The sequence below is a fragment of the Lactuca saligna genome, chromosome 4 (genome assembly GCF_052625555.1).
Source record: "Lactuca saligna cultivar CGN05327 chromosome 4, ASM5262555v1, whole genome shotgun sequence".
NCBI lineage: Eukaryota > Viridiplantae > Streptophyta > Magnoliopsida > Asterales > Asteraceae > Lactuca > Lactuca saligna.
The window spans coordinates 118,516,797-118,538,689 of record NC_136420.1 but is presented as its reverse complement, the minus strand read 5'-3'; the positions used below and the strand labels follow the sequence as shown (position 1 = coordinate 118,538,689).

The window sequence follows — 21,893 nt, the reverse complement described above, 5'->3', positions numbered from 1 at the left end:
TATGGTATAAATCAAAGTATACGCCCATATGATTCCAAAAATATAGAGAACGTCGAAATCTGGCTTCGCGTGAAGAAGTTATGATAAACCGAACACTATAAAATGTCTATAACATAAGGAATTTAAAATAGGCTTAGAATTATCTATTGGAGTCTAAAAGAGAGTTGTAGTGCTCGTAAATACCTAAGCGTGGATATAAAGAACTTCAAAAACGGAGTTCGTATGCAAAAGTTATGACCTTCCAAAGTTACAGCTGTCTGAGAGCACAACACGTGTCAAAAACCCTAATCTGACTGGACTCACGACGTGAGCCTAAAAACTCACGACGTGAGGAGTCAAACCGCCTCATTTTGCTTCTAGAAGTCTATGGAACGATAACCCAAAAGCTCACAACGTGAGCTAGGTTTTCTCACGACGTGAGGACGCTGCAGTACACGAATCGGGGCTAGAAAACACGCGTTAAAGCTACAGGATAACTCTTACCATAACGCACGACATGAACCTATCATTTCTCATGTCGTGAGGGCCAAAAATCTTACTATAAATAGCAAGATCGACCCCATCCATTCTTACACCTGATCTCCCTTCTCCTCTATCATTTGCTGAAGCCCTCTTACATCCCAAGCCCCGACGACCTCGTACGCTGACCGTTTCTGCTTAGAGTACATAAAATCACGTTGCTAAGGTGAGTTTCACGGCCCCACTTTCTAATATTTTCAGGCGAAAACACATGCTAAATATTATATATACGTTATTATTATGTCTATATGATAGTATATTAGTATCAACGTAGATAATTATAATAACCAGGATATAGTTATTTCGCATCTGAAAGTGTACAACTATCGTAAAGTTGTTAGCATGTTATTGTAATAGTAGTATACTAATGTAGATCTTGAGTTATACTTCGGATTCTATATATATGTTGTGTGCGATATAGTTCCAGATTTATACTCGGAAGTTCTATATGCTATTTGATAAGTATGTTGTTATTATTGATTTTACGTCAAGAAACTTGGTTTTAATTCTAATCATAGCTGTTGTACTACCTAATTATTATAAATATTAGGAGTAATGTTAAAAGCATAGTCTAATAACTTAGGGTTTTAGACACAAATATGATTTTACTACTAAAACTAACAGAATTCGACAAGTCTACATCAGTATTGTATTCATCAACTAAGATTGGAAATCTTAGGGAAAATCCTCTGACCTGTAACCGTTAATCCCGTGTGAGCGAGGAAGTCGTGTATGAATAAGATACGGGTTGACAACCCCACTCGTGGTTGCTAGCTACAACAAAACCGTATGCGAGTGACGAATTGTCTTTTTTTTTTTTTGTTTATTGTTCCGAAGTTGATGAAGCGTGTGGAACCTATCTCAAGATGCGAAACTTGTAGCATCAAGCAGAGGTTTGAAACTAGTCATATAGTTGCGGTTACGAAATCATGGTAGCAAATTGTTAGAAGTAGTATACTTTGTCATTATACAAGTATTAATGTTAAGTATAAGTTTCCCAAACACTTATACTCTAGGTACAAGAAACTGGTAGGTATACTACTTGTATATTAACTAGATAATTATACCTAACACACATACTCGTATAGAATTGAAATAGATTTATACGCAGCGGTTATACTCGTATAGAATTGAAATAGATTTATACGTAGTGGTTTTACTCGTATAGAATTGAAATAAGATTTATACGTAGCAACTTTCATTTGTATGCAATTACAAATACTTATATTCATAGTATATAAGACTTATAGGTAAACTACTTATTTGGTAAGTAAACTTTTATACCTAGGATATATGCTAAACGTTGGAGAGTCAAAATGATACTTTCAAAACTATACTTTTGAACTTGGAAAATGTATTATTTTTATATGGAATCAAAACCTGTGGACTCACCAACTTTATGTTGACGTATTTTTAAATGCATGTGTTTTCAGGAAGTTGATAACTATGATACGAGAAATGACGTTACACCGCCCGGTGTTTCTGCCGACGGCTGGGGTGTGACATAAATAAATAAAACTAATGAATGTATAGTAGCCCTAAAATCAATAATTATATAGCAAGGTGCTGGTCTCGATGAGCAAATAGGCATAAATTAGAAGCTGGGGGTTAAAAGTGTAAGTTCCGGATTGGTTTTGTAAATATTTATGAATGTAGGGACTACTTGGTAATTTATTGGGACATAACTTGAAAGGATTTTGAAGACTAAGGGATATATGGGTAATTTTGGATTTAATTTGAAAGAAAAAGAGGTGGAAGGGTTGGATATGTCGTAAGGGAGACATTAGGTGTTAAAAGGGTAACTTCTGGACTGGCTTTGCAAAGAAATTCGAAAACAGAGAGCTGTTTGGTAAGTATTGTGCTTGATTTGACATGAATTTCAGAGGGCAAGGTTTAAATGGTAAAATATGGGCTAAATTTTAAAGAAAATGTGAAGGGAGGGGCCATTTGTGACATTAAGGAAATAAGTTATATGGGGCTCAGGGTATATAAACTCGTTAACCCATCCAAACCCTAATCTTAGTTGTGTTTTCCAGCTGCCATCTACACCTCTTCACCGTTGGCGCTGCCACAGTTGTTGGAGTCGGAAAGACTGTCGTCCCCACCGTGAGTTGTTATCATTGTCAACCCACTACTACTGTTCCATTACTTGATGCTGAGAACAGTCGAGAGAGGACCGTTGTGGCCGCTAGGGCTGTTGCCTCCCTTCTTGTGTCCATCTCCGTCTATATGGTTTGTGCTAGCCACTCTGGTTGCCCTCCGCTATCATCTTCCGTTGTTACATCACAAACCGCCGCTCCTACTGCCGCTAATGTTGATCCAAGCGCTGTTGTTGCCGGCTATTGCACCATTGCCGTCGTCGATCACCACAGGTGGGTGATTTGCGTTTGTTTTTCGAGCAAAGGATGAGTATTCATGTTTCTACTATGGTTGTACATTGTGTGTGTTCCTAGTAAGGCCGGAAATCGCAAGAATAGCCACCACCACCACCGTGAGGTGGTGGCTACCACCATGTACTATTGTGTGTGTGTGTGTTTGCTTAGTGGGTGTGTGTGTGTGTGTTATTGGTATATTGCTTTGTATGATGTAATCTGTAATGGAATAATCAAGGAATACTCTAAACCACCACCATGAGGTGGTGGCTGCCACCATCAACCGCCGTGTTGGGTGGCAGTGTGCTTTTGCTCGCGTGTAGTTGATTTTTGGATGGTTGGACAAAATGGACTAGAAGCCCTAACCATCACCGTGAGGTGGTGGTCGCCGCCATTGACCACCACTACCCGAGGTGGTAGTGGGTGGTGCCCAACTAGTGAAACCCTAATGGGCCCAATGAAGCCTTAATTGACCTAAAAGCTCAAACATGTGACTAATGGGCCTAATGAACCCTAGTGGATCTAAGGACTTGACTTTTTGGTCTATTGGGTTATGATTGGGTTGGAAACCCTAATTAGGGTTTAGAAAACCCTAATTTTGGATATATGGGCCTTGGACTTATCGGGACTCATATTTGGGCCATTGGAATGGAATTATAAATTACACCCAATCGCACCATATGACTTATCTAGTAAAGTGATGGACTTAATGGATTAAGTCCTTAATGGCTTAAGTGAAACACTTAACCCTAACCGTCATTTTATGTGAAAACCCTAATTTCACTTAGGTCTTAAGTTGAGCCTTTCTATTGGGCTTTAGTGATTGGGCCAGTAATAGGCCATTCAAGAACAATAATATGAACTAGAATAATTGGATAGGCTTTAGGGTATGGCCCATGTGAGGGTTTGGGCCCAATTTGGAAATTGGGCCATTGAAGGGCCATAATTTGGGCCTTAATGATTATGAGATATTAGGCCATTTGAATGCCAAATGTTTGGACTGGAATAAATGGTTGGGCCTTAAGGGAAGACCAACTAAAGGTTAGGACCAATTTGGAAAATTGGGCCATATGTTGGGTTTCGATTCCTGGTTTGAATTTTGGGCCTTTGGATTGGGCATTAGTCTTGAATCAAGCTAAGATAGGGGTAAAGCAGTCTTTTACCCCAAACATGGACTTATGGGAATATGTTGGAACCATATTGTTGATTGGGTGTTGTCACACCCCTGAACCAGACGACGGAAACGTCCAAGGGCTCGTGTGACTATAAATTGAAATATCATCACAATAAATATACATGAAACATAACACAATCATCACCAAACATTACATAATACAACTGATATTATTCACATCAAGTATGTTGTCTTAGATTTCATATCCCAAAATAATAATAATTGTATGGTGTTTGACATTACACAAAAATAAATACACACACTTGAAGATTCTTCTACTTAACGGTTACCTGAGAATACAAGTTATTTTGAAAACGGTCAGCATATATAATGTTGGTAAGTTCATAAGCATGTTTGAATGAAGTCTTTGTATTATTTGTAAAACCCAGAAAATCTGATATTTTCTGTAATTAGTCTGGAAACGATGTGAAAATCGAGTATAAATGCATGTGTGAACTTCATAGTAAAAATATGTATAAGTTTTCAATCCATATTTCTTTGTATTCTTTCGGTTGTAAGTAGAGGGTAATTGAATAATAGTGTTTCCCCAGAAAATTCGATATTTTCCTATTATAAAATTATTGTAGTCTTAAACCCAAAGACCATGTATCAATGTATTGTATGATTTGTATTCTAATTTCCATAATTTAATGATGATAAGGATCTTTATGTGAGTCGTTATAACTATGCTTGATAATGACTAATTAGCCTGGCTTGGCATTCTCCAAACACCAGATTGATAAAGAATGAGGTTGTCACCCTAGACGGGTCTAGTCTAACTGTAGCAAACTGCTCAGGTGTGGGGGAGTCACCCCCGTATAGATCTATACACAAACTCTCGCTCTCCCTCGAGGAGACTCTACTTATAACTACAGGCTACGATCATACACTCGGTGGTGTCATCCAACATGTCTCACTAAATCCAAATTGTTAATGTATAATTATTCGAACTTCACGATGTAAGATGTATATGAATTTAGATTCGTACACATACCAATTTAAGAAGTAATATGAATAAACAAAGCCCAACCAACATGGACAAGGACAACCATGGTCCATTAGGCAAGTAAGTTATTTCTAGGCTTGTTAAGTATGCAAAAGGACACTTGAGACCCATTAAGCATATAATGAATAATCCAGGCCCACTTAACATGTAAATGGACCACCAAGGCCCAATAAACATGTAAAAGATGATTTTGGCCCATTAATCATGTAATTGGGTTACTAAGGCCCAATAGACATGTAAATAATGAATTAGGCCCAACAAACATGAAATTGGGCCACGAAGGCCCAATAAGCATGTATAGTAATTATTAGGCCCAATAAACATGTAATCATTGTGTTTTGTTCCTGTTCATTACGTCATTTTTATTTGAGTTTAAGTATTTATTAAAAAGGTGTAATAGGCTTAATTTTTGTTATGATGGAAATCTTTAGTCCATTAAGTCGTAACTTTACAATTTGGGCTTATTCTTGACAAAATTGACTCTTTAGGTCACTTATGACCTAAATTAAACATTGAAGGACTTATTTCACCTAAAATGACATTTTTGGCCCTTTTTTGATGAAAAATAACACTTTAGCCCATTAAATCATGGAACCTTGTATTTCCAGCCCAATTATAAAAAAAATTACAATTTTGGTCCAAAAATACATTAATTGACATTTTCAGCCCTTATTTTATAAAATTTACATTTTCAACCCAAATTCTGTAAGTTTTACATTTTTGGCCCAATTTAGAAATAAGTGTCATATTTAGCCCAAAAACCGTGGGTTTTTCATTTTAGGCTCAAGTTTACATATAATGACATTTTTGGTCCACCAAATTCAATATTTTTCACTTTGGGCCCAAGAAAGCCGTAAAGCCCATTTAAAGGCCCATTATGCGAAAATTTTCATTTATGGTCCCGTTTAATATCAAAATAACATAAAAGTTCATTTTTAAAATATAATGGCTCTTTTTGTTATCATGAAAGCTGTGTATGTCATAAAAAGTCCCAACATTTTTGTTTGTATGACAAATATAGTCCTTAAACATGGTTTATTGTAGTTTTATTCAATAAACATGCATGTTTAACATTTTCACCCTTAAAGAGTGTTGTTTTGAGTATTTTAGTTAACAAACTCAACCATTTTTACCATAGTTTTCAAGATCTAGAATATTTAACCATATTTTCACAATACACGCACACATAACATGCACAATACTTAGATATATCACATAAATACTTGTATTCTCCCCCAAAAACATGTAAAAACCAAAAACAAGGGGGTATAAACTCACCTTGCTTTGTTGTTCTCTGTTTGAAGAAGAAATAGAGTGAGATTTCGATCCTAACAAGCTTCCTTGAGTTGATCTCGAGTTCTATGAAGTTCTAGAGTATGGATCATGAAATAATGTGGGTTTAGAAGAGTTTTTGGATGAATTTAAGAAGTTAACCCATAGATCTAAGTAAGAACTTACCAAAGTTGATAATCTTAGTGAAAGAACCTTCTTGGAAATTCTCACAATCTTGAAAAATTTGAGAGGAATGGGAAGATGTTCTTGAGAGTCTATTTGAGAGAGTTTAGAAGAAGATTATGGAGGTGGTATGGTGGAAGGTTTAGCCGAGAGTAATAAGGAGAAGGGAGGAAAATATTTTGTATTGTGGGTAATGAACTTCTTGATACATGTGATTATCTAGATATTTGCTAGATAACTATGTGTTGTCACCATATTACTTCATCCTCCTTCCATTATTTATTTTTATTTTTTTGTTACACATAGGCCAAAAATTTGGGCTAGGAGAAAGGAAGTAGATTAATTTGGGCCATTACTTGTCTTTGCTCGAAATCATGAGGCCCAATAATTACTTTTCGGCTCATTGGTCCCTTAGGATGGTTCACGACCCAATAAAAGTACATTAGGGTAAATGGAATCATTTATGGTCCAACAAGGCCCAATAGAGGTAAACCAATCCATTTTAGGCCCATATGGGCCACAGTGTTACGTTTTATGAACGTGGGTCCATATAGAGCCCATTTAATGGTTCTAAGCCCAAGTTAGTCAGATTGAATGCTTATTGGTCCATTAGGCCCAATAAGAAAATCCTAGTCCATAATGAACTTGAACTAGGATTTTTAAGGTTTTCAACTCATAATTTTGAAGTACTTTGTATAGAGTTTTGAACTTCACTAATGAATCTTGATGGAATTCGTTGTCATTGAATGAGCATCATACATATTATCAGGTTAAGGTTACAAGGATTATCATAGTTAATGTTTACATAAGTACAAAATTTCCTAGCTAAATTACCAGTTGTGACATGTGTTATTTTAATGATTTACAGTTCGAGGACCTGTCATCCAGCCGTTAGAGTTTTGTCTACAGGACTTCATATGTGTGAGGTAAGTTACTTTCTAGTAGAAGTCGGTCAAAGACACCAAGGTCGGCCCACTAGTAAGAGTTATAGTAGAGATAATTGTCTTTGTGATAATAATCTGGTATGTTGTTATCTGTTATGATTATGTGCTAGTATGATATGATGTTATTTGATATATGATAGGAGGAGTAGGTTAGACCCCAGTACCGGTTGAAAGGGCCGAGGGGGCAGTTCGTACCTAATTATGTTAGACATTTTATGACATATGTGCTATGATATTAAGTGGTGGTGGTAGAGGTAAAATAGTCATTGGTCGAAAGGACCGAAGGGGTAGGCCAACACCCTGATATGCTAGGCAAGGTTACCGGTTGAAAGGACCAAAAAGGAGGCCAACACCCTGATATGCTAGGCAAGATACCAGTCGACAGGACCGAAGGGGAGGCCAGCACCCTGATATGCTAGGCAAGGTACCAATCAATAGGACCGAAGGGGTAATTAGTACCCAGTTATGTTATACATTATGTGTTATTTATGGTATGTGGTATGATGGGGGAACTCACTAAGCTTTGTGTTTACGGTTTTTAGTTTTGGTTTCAGGTATTTCGTTTTCAGAGGAAAGGAGTTGGCTCAATCGCAACGCATCACACTATGTTTTCCGCTCATGAGATCTTTGGGATTACACTATGATATGGTTTTATAATACTATGTTTTGATTATTGAAACTTTGGTTTTGTCATGAGATATTATTATGAATATTTTTACACTGTTGGTTTTATGTAATAACTTAATTAAAAATGAATTTTTGGTCTTAAATTTTGGGATGTTACACAACACCAATGGTCCCTACCTTGAAATATTCACAGAAGCGTGCACACGGGTCCCTACCCAATATGATCCCATGATAAACACAACTTTCAGGAAACTAAGGGGCAAGAATTTAAGAGCACGGAAGAGCTATTAGAGATGGTTAATCGATTAGAAAACACATGCCTTGAAAGGAACACGTCGAATATGAAACGATACAACACTAGACAATTGTAGCAAGAAATGGTGAGTGGTTACTCTTCTCGGATGTAACCTAATTCGTAGCTAAATAGAATATATATAAAAAGTCATAATTCCGAAGCATATGCCACCAATAAAGATATAGATAGATAGAGAGAGATAGAGAGAAAAAAAGAGAGAGAGAAAGAAAGAAAGAAAGAAGAGAGAGAGAGAGAGAGAGAGAGAGAGAGAGAGGGAGAGTATGGCCCCCAAAGAATGGACAAAGTGCAGATATCATACAGACCCAACACAGTACTACGAATTTCATAGGTGCTAGGGATACTCTACGAGCAATTATGAAGGACTTAAGTAAGATAAGGAGAAAAAGAAGAGAACATCTTAAAAGAACCAGGAAACAACAGATGACGAGAGACCATAAATATTGATGATTAGAAGTAGAGACAGAAACCCATCAGTCGAACCGATAGCAAAAAGAAGGGAAAGAAATGTAGATTTCAAAAAAAGCGATTTGTTCATAGACTCATATAGAGGATATGAGTTGTTGATAATTAGCAGAAGAGTTGGTCAGATACGTATGCACCGAATTTTTGTCGAAACAAGAAGCTCGACGAACATTATGTATGAATAATGTTACTCTAAATTTCCATAGTTCATGAAAAAGGAACTCAAGCCACCTAGGACCACGGTGTCGGGATTTGCAGGACAAGTGGTATGGAACAAGGGAATACTAACCCTACCTATGCCCTTGAGGACACATTTATCCCCTTGAAAAATATAGTCCTAACAGTTTTCTTGGTTATTAGTGTCAACTCGCCATACAATGTGATTTTATGGCGAACAAGGATCTGGCAGCTACAAGCGGTGGCATCAACGGTACATGGAATGCTAAAAATCCCTTATGAAGGACACACGGTCACCTTTCTCAACCAACCATTTCACATCTCACTATTCTTCCTTAGTAAAAAAGAAGAAGAAAAGAAAGCAGGGGAGTCGGACACAGACCAAATATCAGTAGTAGTCGACGAACGATATCCGGAGAGTCCTATCAAAATAGTAAATCCCTCCCATCATATCTGAAGAAAAACTGATCATGCTACTAAGGGCAGAGAAAAACGTATTCTCATGGAAGCCCACCGACATGATTAGAATACCTTGAAGACTAGCAAAACATTGGCTACAGATAGCAAAGAATGAAGCTCTGGTGGTACAGAAAAAAAAAAGCCTATAACACCGAAAAGAAGTGCAACAAATAACATGGAAGTGGAAGAGTTGATGACAATTAGAGTCTTAGAGAGACAACCTTCCTGACATAGATAGCCAATATCGTGCTTGTTAAAAAAGGAGACAAATCCTTATAGATGTGCGTAGATTTTACTAGCTTAAATATGACATGCCCAAAGGATGCTTACCCCATGTCGTAGATTGAGCAAAAGGTGGAATCGATTGAGGGGTTTAGATAGAAGTCCTTCCTAGACATATACAAAGGTTATCACTAAATTCAAATAGCAAAGGAGGACAAAGATAAATAGAAATTCCATATTGAAATAAGGACTTTTTGTTACATAAAGATGTCATTTGGCCAGAGAAATACAGGGGAAACTTACCAAAATACTGGTTGATAGGATCTGTAAAGTGATGGGTATTATGCAAAACATATAATCCTATGTGTGCATGCAACCCTAATTTTCATATATGTTTTTTCTAATTGAACATACAATATGAACAACAATGTAGAAACCCTAGAACACTATTATATAATCAAAAACAAACAATTAGGGATATTGAAACATACCTTGATTGTTATATAGCAATAACAATCCAAATCTTTAGTATTGTAGAAGCTTTGAAAGCTAGCATCATAATTGTCACGCCTTTAATGGCTCACACCCAATATAAGTAATGAATAATGATTAAGGAGGAGGAGAGAGGTATCAAATTTTGTCCAGGTATTCCAAAGAACATGTGGCTGAAAATTGTAGGGTTTAAGTTGTTTATATAGTGCAGTCAGGAAACCCTAGATAAACATCGATCCAAGATAATCTTAAACCGGGTAATTATCCACTTTCATGTTTATCTACTAAAGACTATTCTAGAAACCCTAAGGCACAAGAAAACCATCCATGTCCTATGGAGGGTTCTAGATTGCCTCTAGCTCAACTATTGAATAATCACAATTCAGTCCCTACACTTTTAGTTAATTTTTTAATCCCAAAATTAATTCCATTTAATTTCTAATTAAATACTAAATAAATATTACTATTTCCAATTAATATATTATCTTCATAATATATTAACAAATGATTTATTTCAATCTATTAATCAGATAATAAATCAACCTCCTTCTCCAAAACCATCATGTCTAGTTTCTAGTCTTGAGGGAAACCCAAAAAGATTGTGCTACTATCAATTTAAGTATATACCAATTATAGTTATGGGCTTAGACACCTAATCTAACCGTCTTCCACTTGGATAAGTCTAATAACTATAGTTGCCAGTATATTCTTCAAAACTGATTAGCTAATTGTAGCTCTCAAAGCTGTTATCGAACTCTGACCTAGTCAGAAACGTGTCCCAAGATAAGTGATCATATAATCCTCCATTCTGCAAGATATCATGCAGATATGAGACATGAAACAAAATCAATCTCATTTTCCAAAACTTTGTTTCATGATTTCTGATTTGTAATGACTAATGGTTAGAGTGAAAGGATAATTAAAACACGGGAAGATATGCTAAGAGCATGTACCTTGGAATTTCAAGGTAACTAGGATGAGCATCTACCCCTAGTAGAGTTTTAGTACAACAATAGTTACCATTTGAGCATTAAGATGGCAACTGACAAATCCTTGGGGTGTCATACACCATCTTGTTGGATTGAAGTTAGATAAAAGCAATTAATGGGACTGGAGACAGTCCATCAGACTGCTAAGAAGCTAAAGGTGATTAGAGAAAGGATATTAGCAGCTCAGAATCGACAAAAGAGTTATGCTGACAAGAAGCGACAACTAATGACTTTTGAAGTTGGAGATTTGGTGTTGCTCAAAGTCTCTCCATGGAAGGGACTTATAATATTTAGAAAGAAAGGAAAGTTGAGTCCAAGATTCATTTGACCATTTAAAGTGCTTCAGAGGATTGTAAATCAAGCGTACACGCTAGAACTGCCAGCAGAACTGGATAGTGTTCATAACACCTTCCATGTGTGTTATTTGAGGATATTCACATGAAAAGTTCCCGATATAATTCCAGTTTCGGAGTTAAGGATCGATGGAATAAGAGGCTTTTGAAGAGCCTGAGGAGATTATTGATTGTGAGACGAAGAAGTTGCGACAAAAGATGGTCAAATTATTGCTAGTAAGATGGAAACATATGATTAGGCCGAACCTCACCTAGGAGACATAAGACGACAAGATGAGTCTCTATCCACATTTGTTTGTTGATTCATGATTCCAAGAAGGAATCATCCTAGGGGGGAGAATTGTAACGTCCGCGACTCCCGCTAGGCATTAATAATATGATGTAATAGTTAGAGTCAACATTTTGTAATATTTTTGAAGTAAATAAAGAGAATTATTTGAGTATTATGTGTTCTATATGTAGTTATATGTAGTATACATGTTAAAGTGATATAATAAAATAAGAAATAAGAATACACGTCTTGAAAAGAATAATAACTAAACCGAATAACCTTGATAAAAGATGTAGTAATTATGATGAGGATTCCAGAGATATAAGGCAAGCTCAAACCCAACTTAGAATGAATAAGTTATGATGCATTGAAGTTTCAAGTTCAACCGACATGGTTACGGATGTCATAAATAGTGAATCGTAGATAGGTCACTTATTAGCTTTACTAATCTAAACAAAAGTCATAGTATATGTAAAAGCGAATTTGTACATATAGAGAACATCAAAATTTGACTTTATTAGAGGAATATAAGATTTTTCTAAGATCCAGCGCAACAGTGTGCAACACTGATATCGATTTTTAGATTGGTTGATTGGCATCCAAAATAATTTAATGAGAATTAAAGATCTCGTTAATAAAAGTCCAACGATATAAAGACAGTAAAAAACGGACGTCGGATGAGAAAGTTATGCATTTTATATGGGCTTTAACGGTCTAAGCCTATATGACATAAATAACGTCAAAATTAGCCAACAGAGTCTAAATGAAAGTTGTATATCCCGTCGATAGCTACACGTGTATAAAAAGAATGTAAAAAACTAAGCTCGTATGAAGAAGTTGTGTAATTTTGAAAATCAAAAATTTTGTGCGCGCGTAGGTGCGGTGCGCACAACGCTCTATAAGAGGCCATGTTGCACCACCTAAATTCGAACACGTGTCATGCTGAGAGGGGACCCTTTCCAACCAAGACAAGAGACGACACTCAAACGGGTTTTAGGCTCTATAAATAGTTTCTCACCTCTCATTTGTTCCACACACCTCTACAACTTTTCTCTCTCGATAATCTTCAACTTTTAGCCCATTTTCCCTTAGTTGTAGTCCTCGATGAAGCCCTGCAATCCCTGAAGTAATTGTAGCTAGCAAGTAGAAGCTCTGCCAATGCAATCTCCAGGATTTTGTTTAGGAAAGCTCTGCAAGTTAAATTACACTCAACCTTATTTGGTGTAATTTATATTTATATTCATACTCATTGTTATGAATTTATAAATAAGATTTATCAGTAATTCCATGTCATTGTACTTATTGATCTACTTATTCGAGATGTGCCTAGAATGGTCACGTTGGCTTGGTTGTTGGATTTTAGAAAGGTTATATGCCGAAATGGTCCAACCTCCCAAATTTTCTGCCTGGCTGATACTTATTTGATAAAACTCTCAGTATACATTGGTATTATTAAGAAGGGAAATCTCCAGAAAAGTCCTAAAATTTTAGTTAAATTTATGAAAAAGTCCCAAACTAATTTTTGTTTACAGAAAAGCACAAAATACCGGCTAAAACTTCGAAAAAACTCTTTTTGGCCGGTTTCGTAGATTTAGCCGGTATTCTGTCCTTTTTCGTTAGTTTGCTCAAAATATTAGGACTTTTCTGAAAATTACCCGATAACCAAAATATTGGGACTTTTTTGAAAATTACTATGGAATTAATGGATATTATTATTAACAAATCATTTATAAACATAAAAAATATTTTTTTTATTATAAACAAAGGAAATACATTTGTTGTTAATTTCTAGAAATAGAATGGTCGACTATGTACTTCTCAATTGTTTGTTGAGCACTTCAAAGTCTCTATGTTCTTCATATGTATCGTTGTGGGTGTCATAGTGAGAAGTACTCTATTAGGCGTGACCAATACAAGAGTTGATAATATTTATTAATACACAATCAATAAGTGTCTACTTGCTATTAAGCATGATGCTATATGATCATGTGTTATTAGAAAATATCATTACACGAACATATAGATCTTTCATTATGTTCTTTAACCTAACTACCACCTAACCTCCAAACATTACCCGGTAACAACCATAAAATTACACACATCTATCGAGAGTGAAAAGTAAACTTTGAATGACAATTTAAATAGATAATCACCCTTCACTTGTTTCCATATAAATTATCATTCAGGGTTCACTTTTCACATTTTATAGATGTGTGTTAGCCGATGATTGTTAACATGTAAGGTATGAATGTTGGTTGGTAGTTAGGTTAAACAACATAAGAAGAACACCAACATTAGAGGAATGCTAACTAACTTCATCTCACCATCATACACACAACAATGCATAGGAAGAACGTAGAGAGTTTGAGTGGTCAGGAAACAATAGAGGAGTACTTAGGCCACCAATATTTTGGTTATTATGTAATTTATAAAAGATTTGTTAATAATAATATCCATTAATTTCATGGTAATTTTCAAAAAAGTCCCAATATTTTGGTTATTATGTAATTTTTGGAAAAGTCCCAAAATTTTGAGCAAACTAACGAAAAAGAACAGAATACCGGCAAAATCTGCGAAACCGGCCGAAAAGGGTTTTTTCGAAGTTTTAACCGGTATTCTGTGCTTTTCTGTAAATAAAATTTATTTTGGGACTTTTTCATAAATTGGACTAAAATTTTGGGACTTTTCTGGAGATTTCCCTATTAAGAATGTAGACTATTAATTAATCATAAGAAATATTAAACTAAGACTTAGTGATAATTGAATCTAGGTCATGTTAAAGAAAAGGCTAAGTGTTAAAATGAAGTGTTGTCCAACTTTCCAGTCATCCACTTTAACAAGTGAGTGCATAGTTACTTTCAACTTATACAGAGATATAAAGCATCAAGATGATTAAATGTAATGTGTGCCTATTATATGTATTGCTTTTTTTTGGAAAGGGAACTTCGTTAACGAGGATTTTCGGGCCAACTTTCACGCACAAACTAATCCCCCGCTACAAACATGAAGCTTTGTCTCATGCCTTGGAGTCACTGCAGGGGAACCTCCATAGCCACAAGGGCTGAGTAGTGTCAAGATTTGAACATGAGTCAATAGGTTATCCACTATATCTTTCATGTGTCTTACCAAGTCACCACAACATAAGTGTTTAAATGAATTACTTGATATCTATGTTATATGAATTTTATGATTATACTCGATTTACTAATATATATTTTCATAAATTTATATAAATATATTGGGTAGTGTCTTGGATTAGGTGTCTAAGCTCATAACTATAATTAGTATGAACTTGAATTGATAGTAGCACAGTCCTTCTGGGTTGCCTTCAAACCTAGCAATTGGACATGATGATTTTTGGAGAAGATGTTGATTTATTATTTGATTAATAAATTAAAATAATTAATTTATTAATATATTATGAGAATAATATATTAATTAGTAATAGTAATATTTAATTAATAATTAATCATAAATTAATTAGAATTAATTTTGGGATTAATGGAATTAATTAAAAGTACAGGGTCTAAAGTGCAATTGTTCAATAGTAAAACAAAAGGCTCCAGAACCTTCCACCGGGAGCGCGGACAGTTTCAAGGGGATAATCTAGGGTTGCTAGATTATCCCATGTGGATAAATATGGAGCTGGATAATTACAAATTTAAAATATATCCAGATTAGGGTTATCTAGTCATTCCTTGTACCACTATATAAAAGACCTTAGCCCTTCATATTTTGGCTACTCATACTCTCAGAGAGATAGCCAAAAATTTCCCCTACCCTCTCCTCTCTCCATAATCTTCCTTTTGCTAGCTTGGGTGTGATTCCACTAGAGGCACAACATTTGTGGTGCTTGCTTCCAAGAGATTTTCCGAAGGGAACTTCTAGTTGTTTATTATAACAACTAAAAGGTATGTAACCCTAAACCTTCTCTTTAGTAATTTCGAAAATTAACTAGGGTTTCTAGGGTTCTTATTTTGATGTTCTTAGTTATAGGTTCAATGGAGAAAACATAGATCTTGTTTTAGGTTGCATGCACACTTATGAGTTTTAAGTTTGTTTTTGTTATGCCTAAAAGCCATCATAATGTTGGGTGACGATAATGATGAGAGGAATCGACTTTAAGATAATCCAGTCATCTAGCGGAGTATAGATGACTACCACAGACTATTCTAGAAAGTACAATGGAATGCTAGCAAGCCCGTAACCTATATGGGTTTTTTAAGTTATGTGTTCACCAGGTGTACTTCAACCCGTATGGTTGCTTTATTGACATATATTGCTAACGAGAATAGGTAATCAGGTTGAATGTTTTGATAAGAATACATAATTAATAGAATTTAATTATTGTGGGTAGATAACCTTATGTGCTCACTAGGCTCCAAAGCTTGGCTCACTCAATTTCTTGTATTACAGGTAGTGGCACGAGAGCATAGATGTGGTGATCTGATGAGAGATTTATGGATTATAAGCCAGTAAAATAGTAGATTTTTGTAAGGCTTGTATTATTTTCGTTGTGCTTATGTTTTTGTATTGACAATCACATCCCAGAGTTTATATATATATATATATATATATATATATATATATATATATATATATATATATATATATATCTTTCGAAATGTTTTGGGAACAAATTTTGCATAATTAATCTTTTCAAAAGAATACTCTGACTAAAATAAGCATAACTAAATTGGTATTTTTCTGGCCGTGAAATTGTGATTGTCATAACTATCCCCACACTAGAAGAAGTCGCTACACAAGGTCTCCAATGACTTGATTATTCATTCAGGTGCTTTAAAAATCGACAAGTAATATATACTAATACTTCCCAACACGGATTTGATTAGTGTAGATCTCCCAGACACTGACAACAATTAACTTTCCAATTAGACAAACAACTTTTAACCTTATCTACCACTAGATCCTAACTACCCTTTCGAGTCATACTAGATCCAATAGGTAAACGAAGATAAGAAAAATGCAAAGCATTACACCCCGCCAAACTTGCACTATCTTGTATCTCATACCACTTAACACCCACATCATAAAGACTTGGTTTTTTGCATGTTAAATTTCAACCAGACACCAAATAAAAACCATGCAGAACACAAGAGATGTTATCAATATTTTCCTTACCCTGCTTTGCTAGAAATACAACATCTATCTACATATAACATGTGAGATAACTTAGAACTCATGTCTTCCCACCTTTACCCCTCTAATCAAGTTAGCATGACATCTTCAATTAAAACATGCAACCCTTTCATTGCTAAATAAATAAAAAGGAGACAATTGATCCCTTTGTTTAAACCTACAAAATAGCAAAAACTTAGCAGCAGGACTACCATTCATCAAAATTGAGGCTCTAGCTGATGATAAACAAGAACAAATCCAACCTCTCTACTTTTAACCAAAGTCAAAATCCCCATAACATGGTCTAAGCATTCCCAAGATAAATAAAACAAGTCATCGACTGGCACGTGGAAAAATATGGTACATGTGGATCATGCATAAAGAGACATATATGTTGTACACCCAGGCCCAGTCCAGACGTTGGGCAACCCGGGCGGTCACCCAAGGCCCAAAATTCATAGGATATATATATATATATATATATATATATATATATATATATATATATATATATATATATATATAGAGAGAGAGAGAGAGAGAGAGAGAGAGAGAGAGATCATAGGATATATATATATATATATATATATAGAGAGAGAGAGAGAGAGAGAGAACCAACTTATATAAAAATGCTAGGAAAAATATTTTTCTTTAAATTAGTTGTTTTTGTAATATCGTAACAATATTTTTGTTTTTTAATATTAATAGTTAATTTTATAACGGTTTGTCTATTTTCAATTTTAGGGGTTCATTTTTTTTCTTTTCGCCATAAGCCAACTATATCTTTGGACCGACTCTGTGTACACCATAGACAATATCAAAACGAATAAATGTCAAATATTTAAGAACGCTCACAAGGCTTCACTCTAGAGTCGGATCAAAGAGGAGCTCGCCATACAACTTTGATGACTTAAACCATTACAACTTTGATGAGTTAAAAATAAAATGATCATTGGTAGCTAAAAAATGTGACATGAACCCTTAATTATTTTTATATATAAATGGACCACATGAAACAAGTCCAAGATTATTAACTAACTTAATAGCATTTGAATCAAAGTAAAATCCATGACAGAATATATTGATAGCTTTCTTAACCCGTTTAAGAAAATATAGTTGCTTTTTATGGATTTCAACTGTTTTTTCGTTTTATTAAATTGCCAAAAATCGTCAGCATATGTGCCAAAAGAATCCTATGTGGTTGTTATGAGAGGGAAGAGATTATGGGTTCCATGTGGACCTTCAATGGGTCCATTTGCAGGTAATCTTTGAACTTGCAAAGGTAAAAACTATAAATAAAGGCGAGAAATTATTCAAATGGTGGGTGACCCATAAAATTTGTATTTTTGTGATCAAATAGTTAAAAAAAATTATTAATTGTGGTTATTTTGCGTGTTTAACATCAGGATTTTAAATGTTTTTAGAATCTTTTATTTTTAGAATATATAAAAAAAATCGAATTAAAGAAATTCTTTTGGACAAAAATAATTAAAGTTTTAATTTTCTAGAATACAAAATCCATAAAGTAGCTTTAGGTTTTAGTTTTATGTATTTTTTATATATTTCAAAATTTCATGATTATTTTTATCAAATATTTCCGTAAATATAAAAGTTATTGAATATAGTTTCCATTGATTATTTTTGTTAAACATATATTTAACTATATCCACCGGCCTATCTAAAAGAATAAAATCTATTTTTTAGGATTTCGTTGCCATTAGTGGGTGAAAATTATTACTAGTACCTATAAATTGATTTTATATTTATGTCTTCAATAAACTACCACTAGGAACTTTTACATATTCATATAAGAACATACCAATTAGGGTTGTAATTTCTATTTCATTAATAAATATCTATAAATGAACATGCAGAAATTAACCATTTATAAAAGTAAAAATATTGACTTGTCATCATTAAAGTTTAAATAATAACCTAAATATTACACTCGATTTTAACCTACATATCTTATTATTTTACTATTTTGGCTTTTATATCATTAGTGTGGCTTATTTCTTTCTTTTTCATCATTAAATGGACCTTACATATCTTTTTCGCATCATTAAATGGGACCCAAGTAATACATGACAATCATAATAAAGAATTAATACGAAGAAAGCCAACATAAAGGACAATCTACTATATATCATGCGTATTGGCCTTGTCCTTTGCATTCATTGCATCATGTGTTCTACAAAGAAGATCCCCATGTTGCTCAAAGAACGAACAATCGTGATTGATTCAGAGATTGTAGATTGATTCATAAGAATCATTCTTCCAAATGTATTCAAGGTGGAAATCTTGTTAACAGATTCAATGGAGGAGAAAAATAAATCAATTAAAAACATGAATGAACAAAAAATTTAAACGAAGAACAGTTTGATTGAAAAATGGAATGAAAAATTAAAAATCTGTTAGGATTTGGGAGAATCGAGAATCAAAGGTGAAGGTGGAGGGAGAGAAGATGTGGTTCTATGACCTGTCGTCGGAGCAACTGTGGGAGATGTCAACGGCGAATTTTCCGACGCCGGTGAACAACTCGAAGACGAGGTGAACCTGCTGGAACGGCTTCTCAGCTTTTTCATTTCTCCTTCGTTGTGCACTTTGTTATCTTCAATTCCGACTTTGATCGAGCTTATACTCGCCGGAATTATACAATTGCATAGAAAACCTAGATTTATCACCAGAAAAGCGTTCAGATCTTAATGAATCGTTACGATTTTACGATCAGATTTAGGAAATGTTCAATTGATTACCGATTCTGGCGAGTCGATTGATCCAACTAGGGATCGAGTTTCCGGTGAGTCTAACACAAACGTCATTGCAGAAGTGGTTGCAGTTTTTGGTAATGAGATTATATGAAATGCCTTTGTAATCTTCAGCAAGATCTTCCATGATTCTTCTCACTTCTCTCAGATTCTTCTCCGTCCATCCGATCAGAATCTGCTTCCTGAAAGTAAATCCTTCGCATTGTTTCGGTTCTCCCTCGAAGATCCCTGTCGTCGCTTGCTCATGACATCCGAACGCATACTCAACTCCATGAACTAAAACCAGGAAAAAAATAATTTAGCAAATCATTGTCCGAAGCTATTGGATTCGTGATCGGATAAACATAAACTACTTCGTTAATGTTAATTTCCCATCGAGTTGATTTGAATCGGAGGAAAAGAGTAGTGAAATTCAAACCTTGGACGCCGGAATGATAGACACCGAGACCTAGCCAATAAGCGTAGCCATTCATGGAGGTGAGATCATATACATTGAGGTATACCGGCACCGATCCTTCTTTCCGGCACTTTATCGAGTTTCCTCTGCACAGCATTTCTCAGTTGAAAGTGATGAAAGCTTCGTATATTTGATCGGGAATCAATTAACAGCTGGTGTTTTGAAAATCTGAAAACATTGGATAGAAATTGCTGAAATTCAAATATCGGAGAGAAAAAGAATCGATGAAGGTGAGGGTGAGGTTGGTGTCACCGGCGGCATATAAGTATCGCATCATCCGCTTTCTGGCGGGCCACCACCACCACCACTGCTGTTTGTATTTCCGATTTGTGGAGGCAATTAAGTGAATTAAGTCGCATTATTTAACATTAAAATTGTAGGTGTTAAAAGTAGGGAGTTGAGTTGACAACGACTGAAAGCATGTTAATATAGAAGAGGGCGAATTTACCTACTAATATTCCCTAATTTTGACATAAAAGTAATTGTATTACTTGAAATTAAAATATAAATCTTAGTATTCTATATGAGTAGGAATAGAGGAACAAAAATGTAGAAGGAAAATATATGTGTACATCTTCTTTTATCTATCTTGTTTGTTTATACAAAATTAGGATTCGTAAATACCGTATAAATTTTGATCATTAGTCGTTTAAACGTGTTAAAATAATACTTTGAGTGCAGAACTTAGATATTGATTAAATGAAACTATGTAATGACAATTTAAAGAATCTCTCTCTCTCTCTCTCTCTCTATATATATATATATATATATATATATATATATATATATATATATATATATTCAGTTATTCTAACTAATTATTGTGTGGATGTAGGAATAATTATGGACCAAACAATTTTTAACAAATATTAAATAAATAATAAATTATTTAAAGAGTATAATAGTCATGTTTAACCTATTTAATTTTAGTAAATATGAAAAACATTTAATATCCCCTTTTAATCAGGGAATTTAGTTTAAAACCCTACAATCTCTAATCTCCGCGTGCCTCATCCTTCACAATCATCTCATTACATACTCCCATCATCCGTCGATGCCCAAATACAGTGTTCAAATAATCAACATTGCCACCACTCCGTCACCAACAAGTCACCTCCTCCACCAGCCCTTCCTACTACATGTAACACCCATAAAATTCAAGCCAAATTAAATCTTTTCAAAACATTAAAAACCAAGAGTTATTACAGATTTGTTTTTAAAATAATCTATATCAGAGTTTTCCCAGAAACACAAACAACACATGAGGAGCTGTACGATCATGCATTCGCCTTGCCGCGATCCCCCGATGTACCTAAAACAATAAACTAAAACTGTAAGTTCGATAGCTCAGTGAGTTCCCCCAAAATACCAATACACTACACATAGCACATATACAAATACCCACATATACTGGGTCCACAACTTTACAAACTAGATTACCCCTGGGCCTACACTGTGAGTCTGGTTTGCCTTTCGGGTCCACTATTCACATCTGGATTGCCACCGAGCCCACAATATGAGTCTCCCTTAGTTCGTATTTGGAATGCTCCTGGGGTTGTTGGTTGTCGCACGGAGCAGTATCACCACAACCCATCCCACATAATAGGTCGACATATAACACAAGTAATGCACATACAGATAATCACATGATACTATAGGTAGTCCTACAGATCTACCTAACTGGCATAGCA

At 34.9% G+C, this 21,893-nt stretch overlaps 1 protein-coding gene across 1 annotated transcript; it reads right to left on the bottom strand.

The window, feature by feature from the left end:
* Window positions 1–19,294: 19,294 nt before the first annotated feature.
* On the bottom strand, window positions 19,295–20,530 carry LOC145042684 (deSI-like protein At4g17486). The gene is made up of 3 exons (XM_078991145.1): window positions 20,164–20,530; window positions 19,734–20,021; window positions 19,295–19,648 (listed from the first exon to the last, which is right to left on the bottom strand). The coding sequence occupies exons 1-3, from the start codon at window positions 20,297–20,299 to the stop codon at window positions 19,392–19,394; spliced, it is 681 nt and encodes a 226-aa protein (XP_078847271.1). The 5' UTR covers window positions 20,300–20,530; the 3' UTR covers window positions 19,295–19,391.
* Between the last annotated feature and the right edge of the window lie 1,363 nt (window positions 20,531–21,893).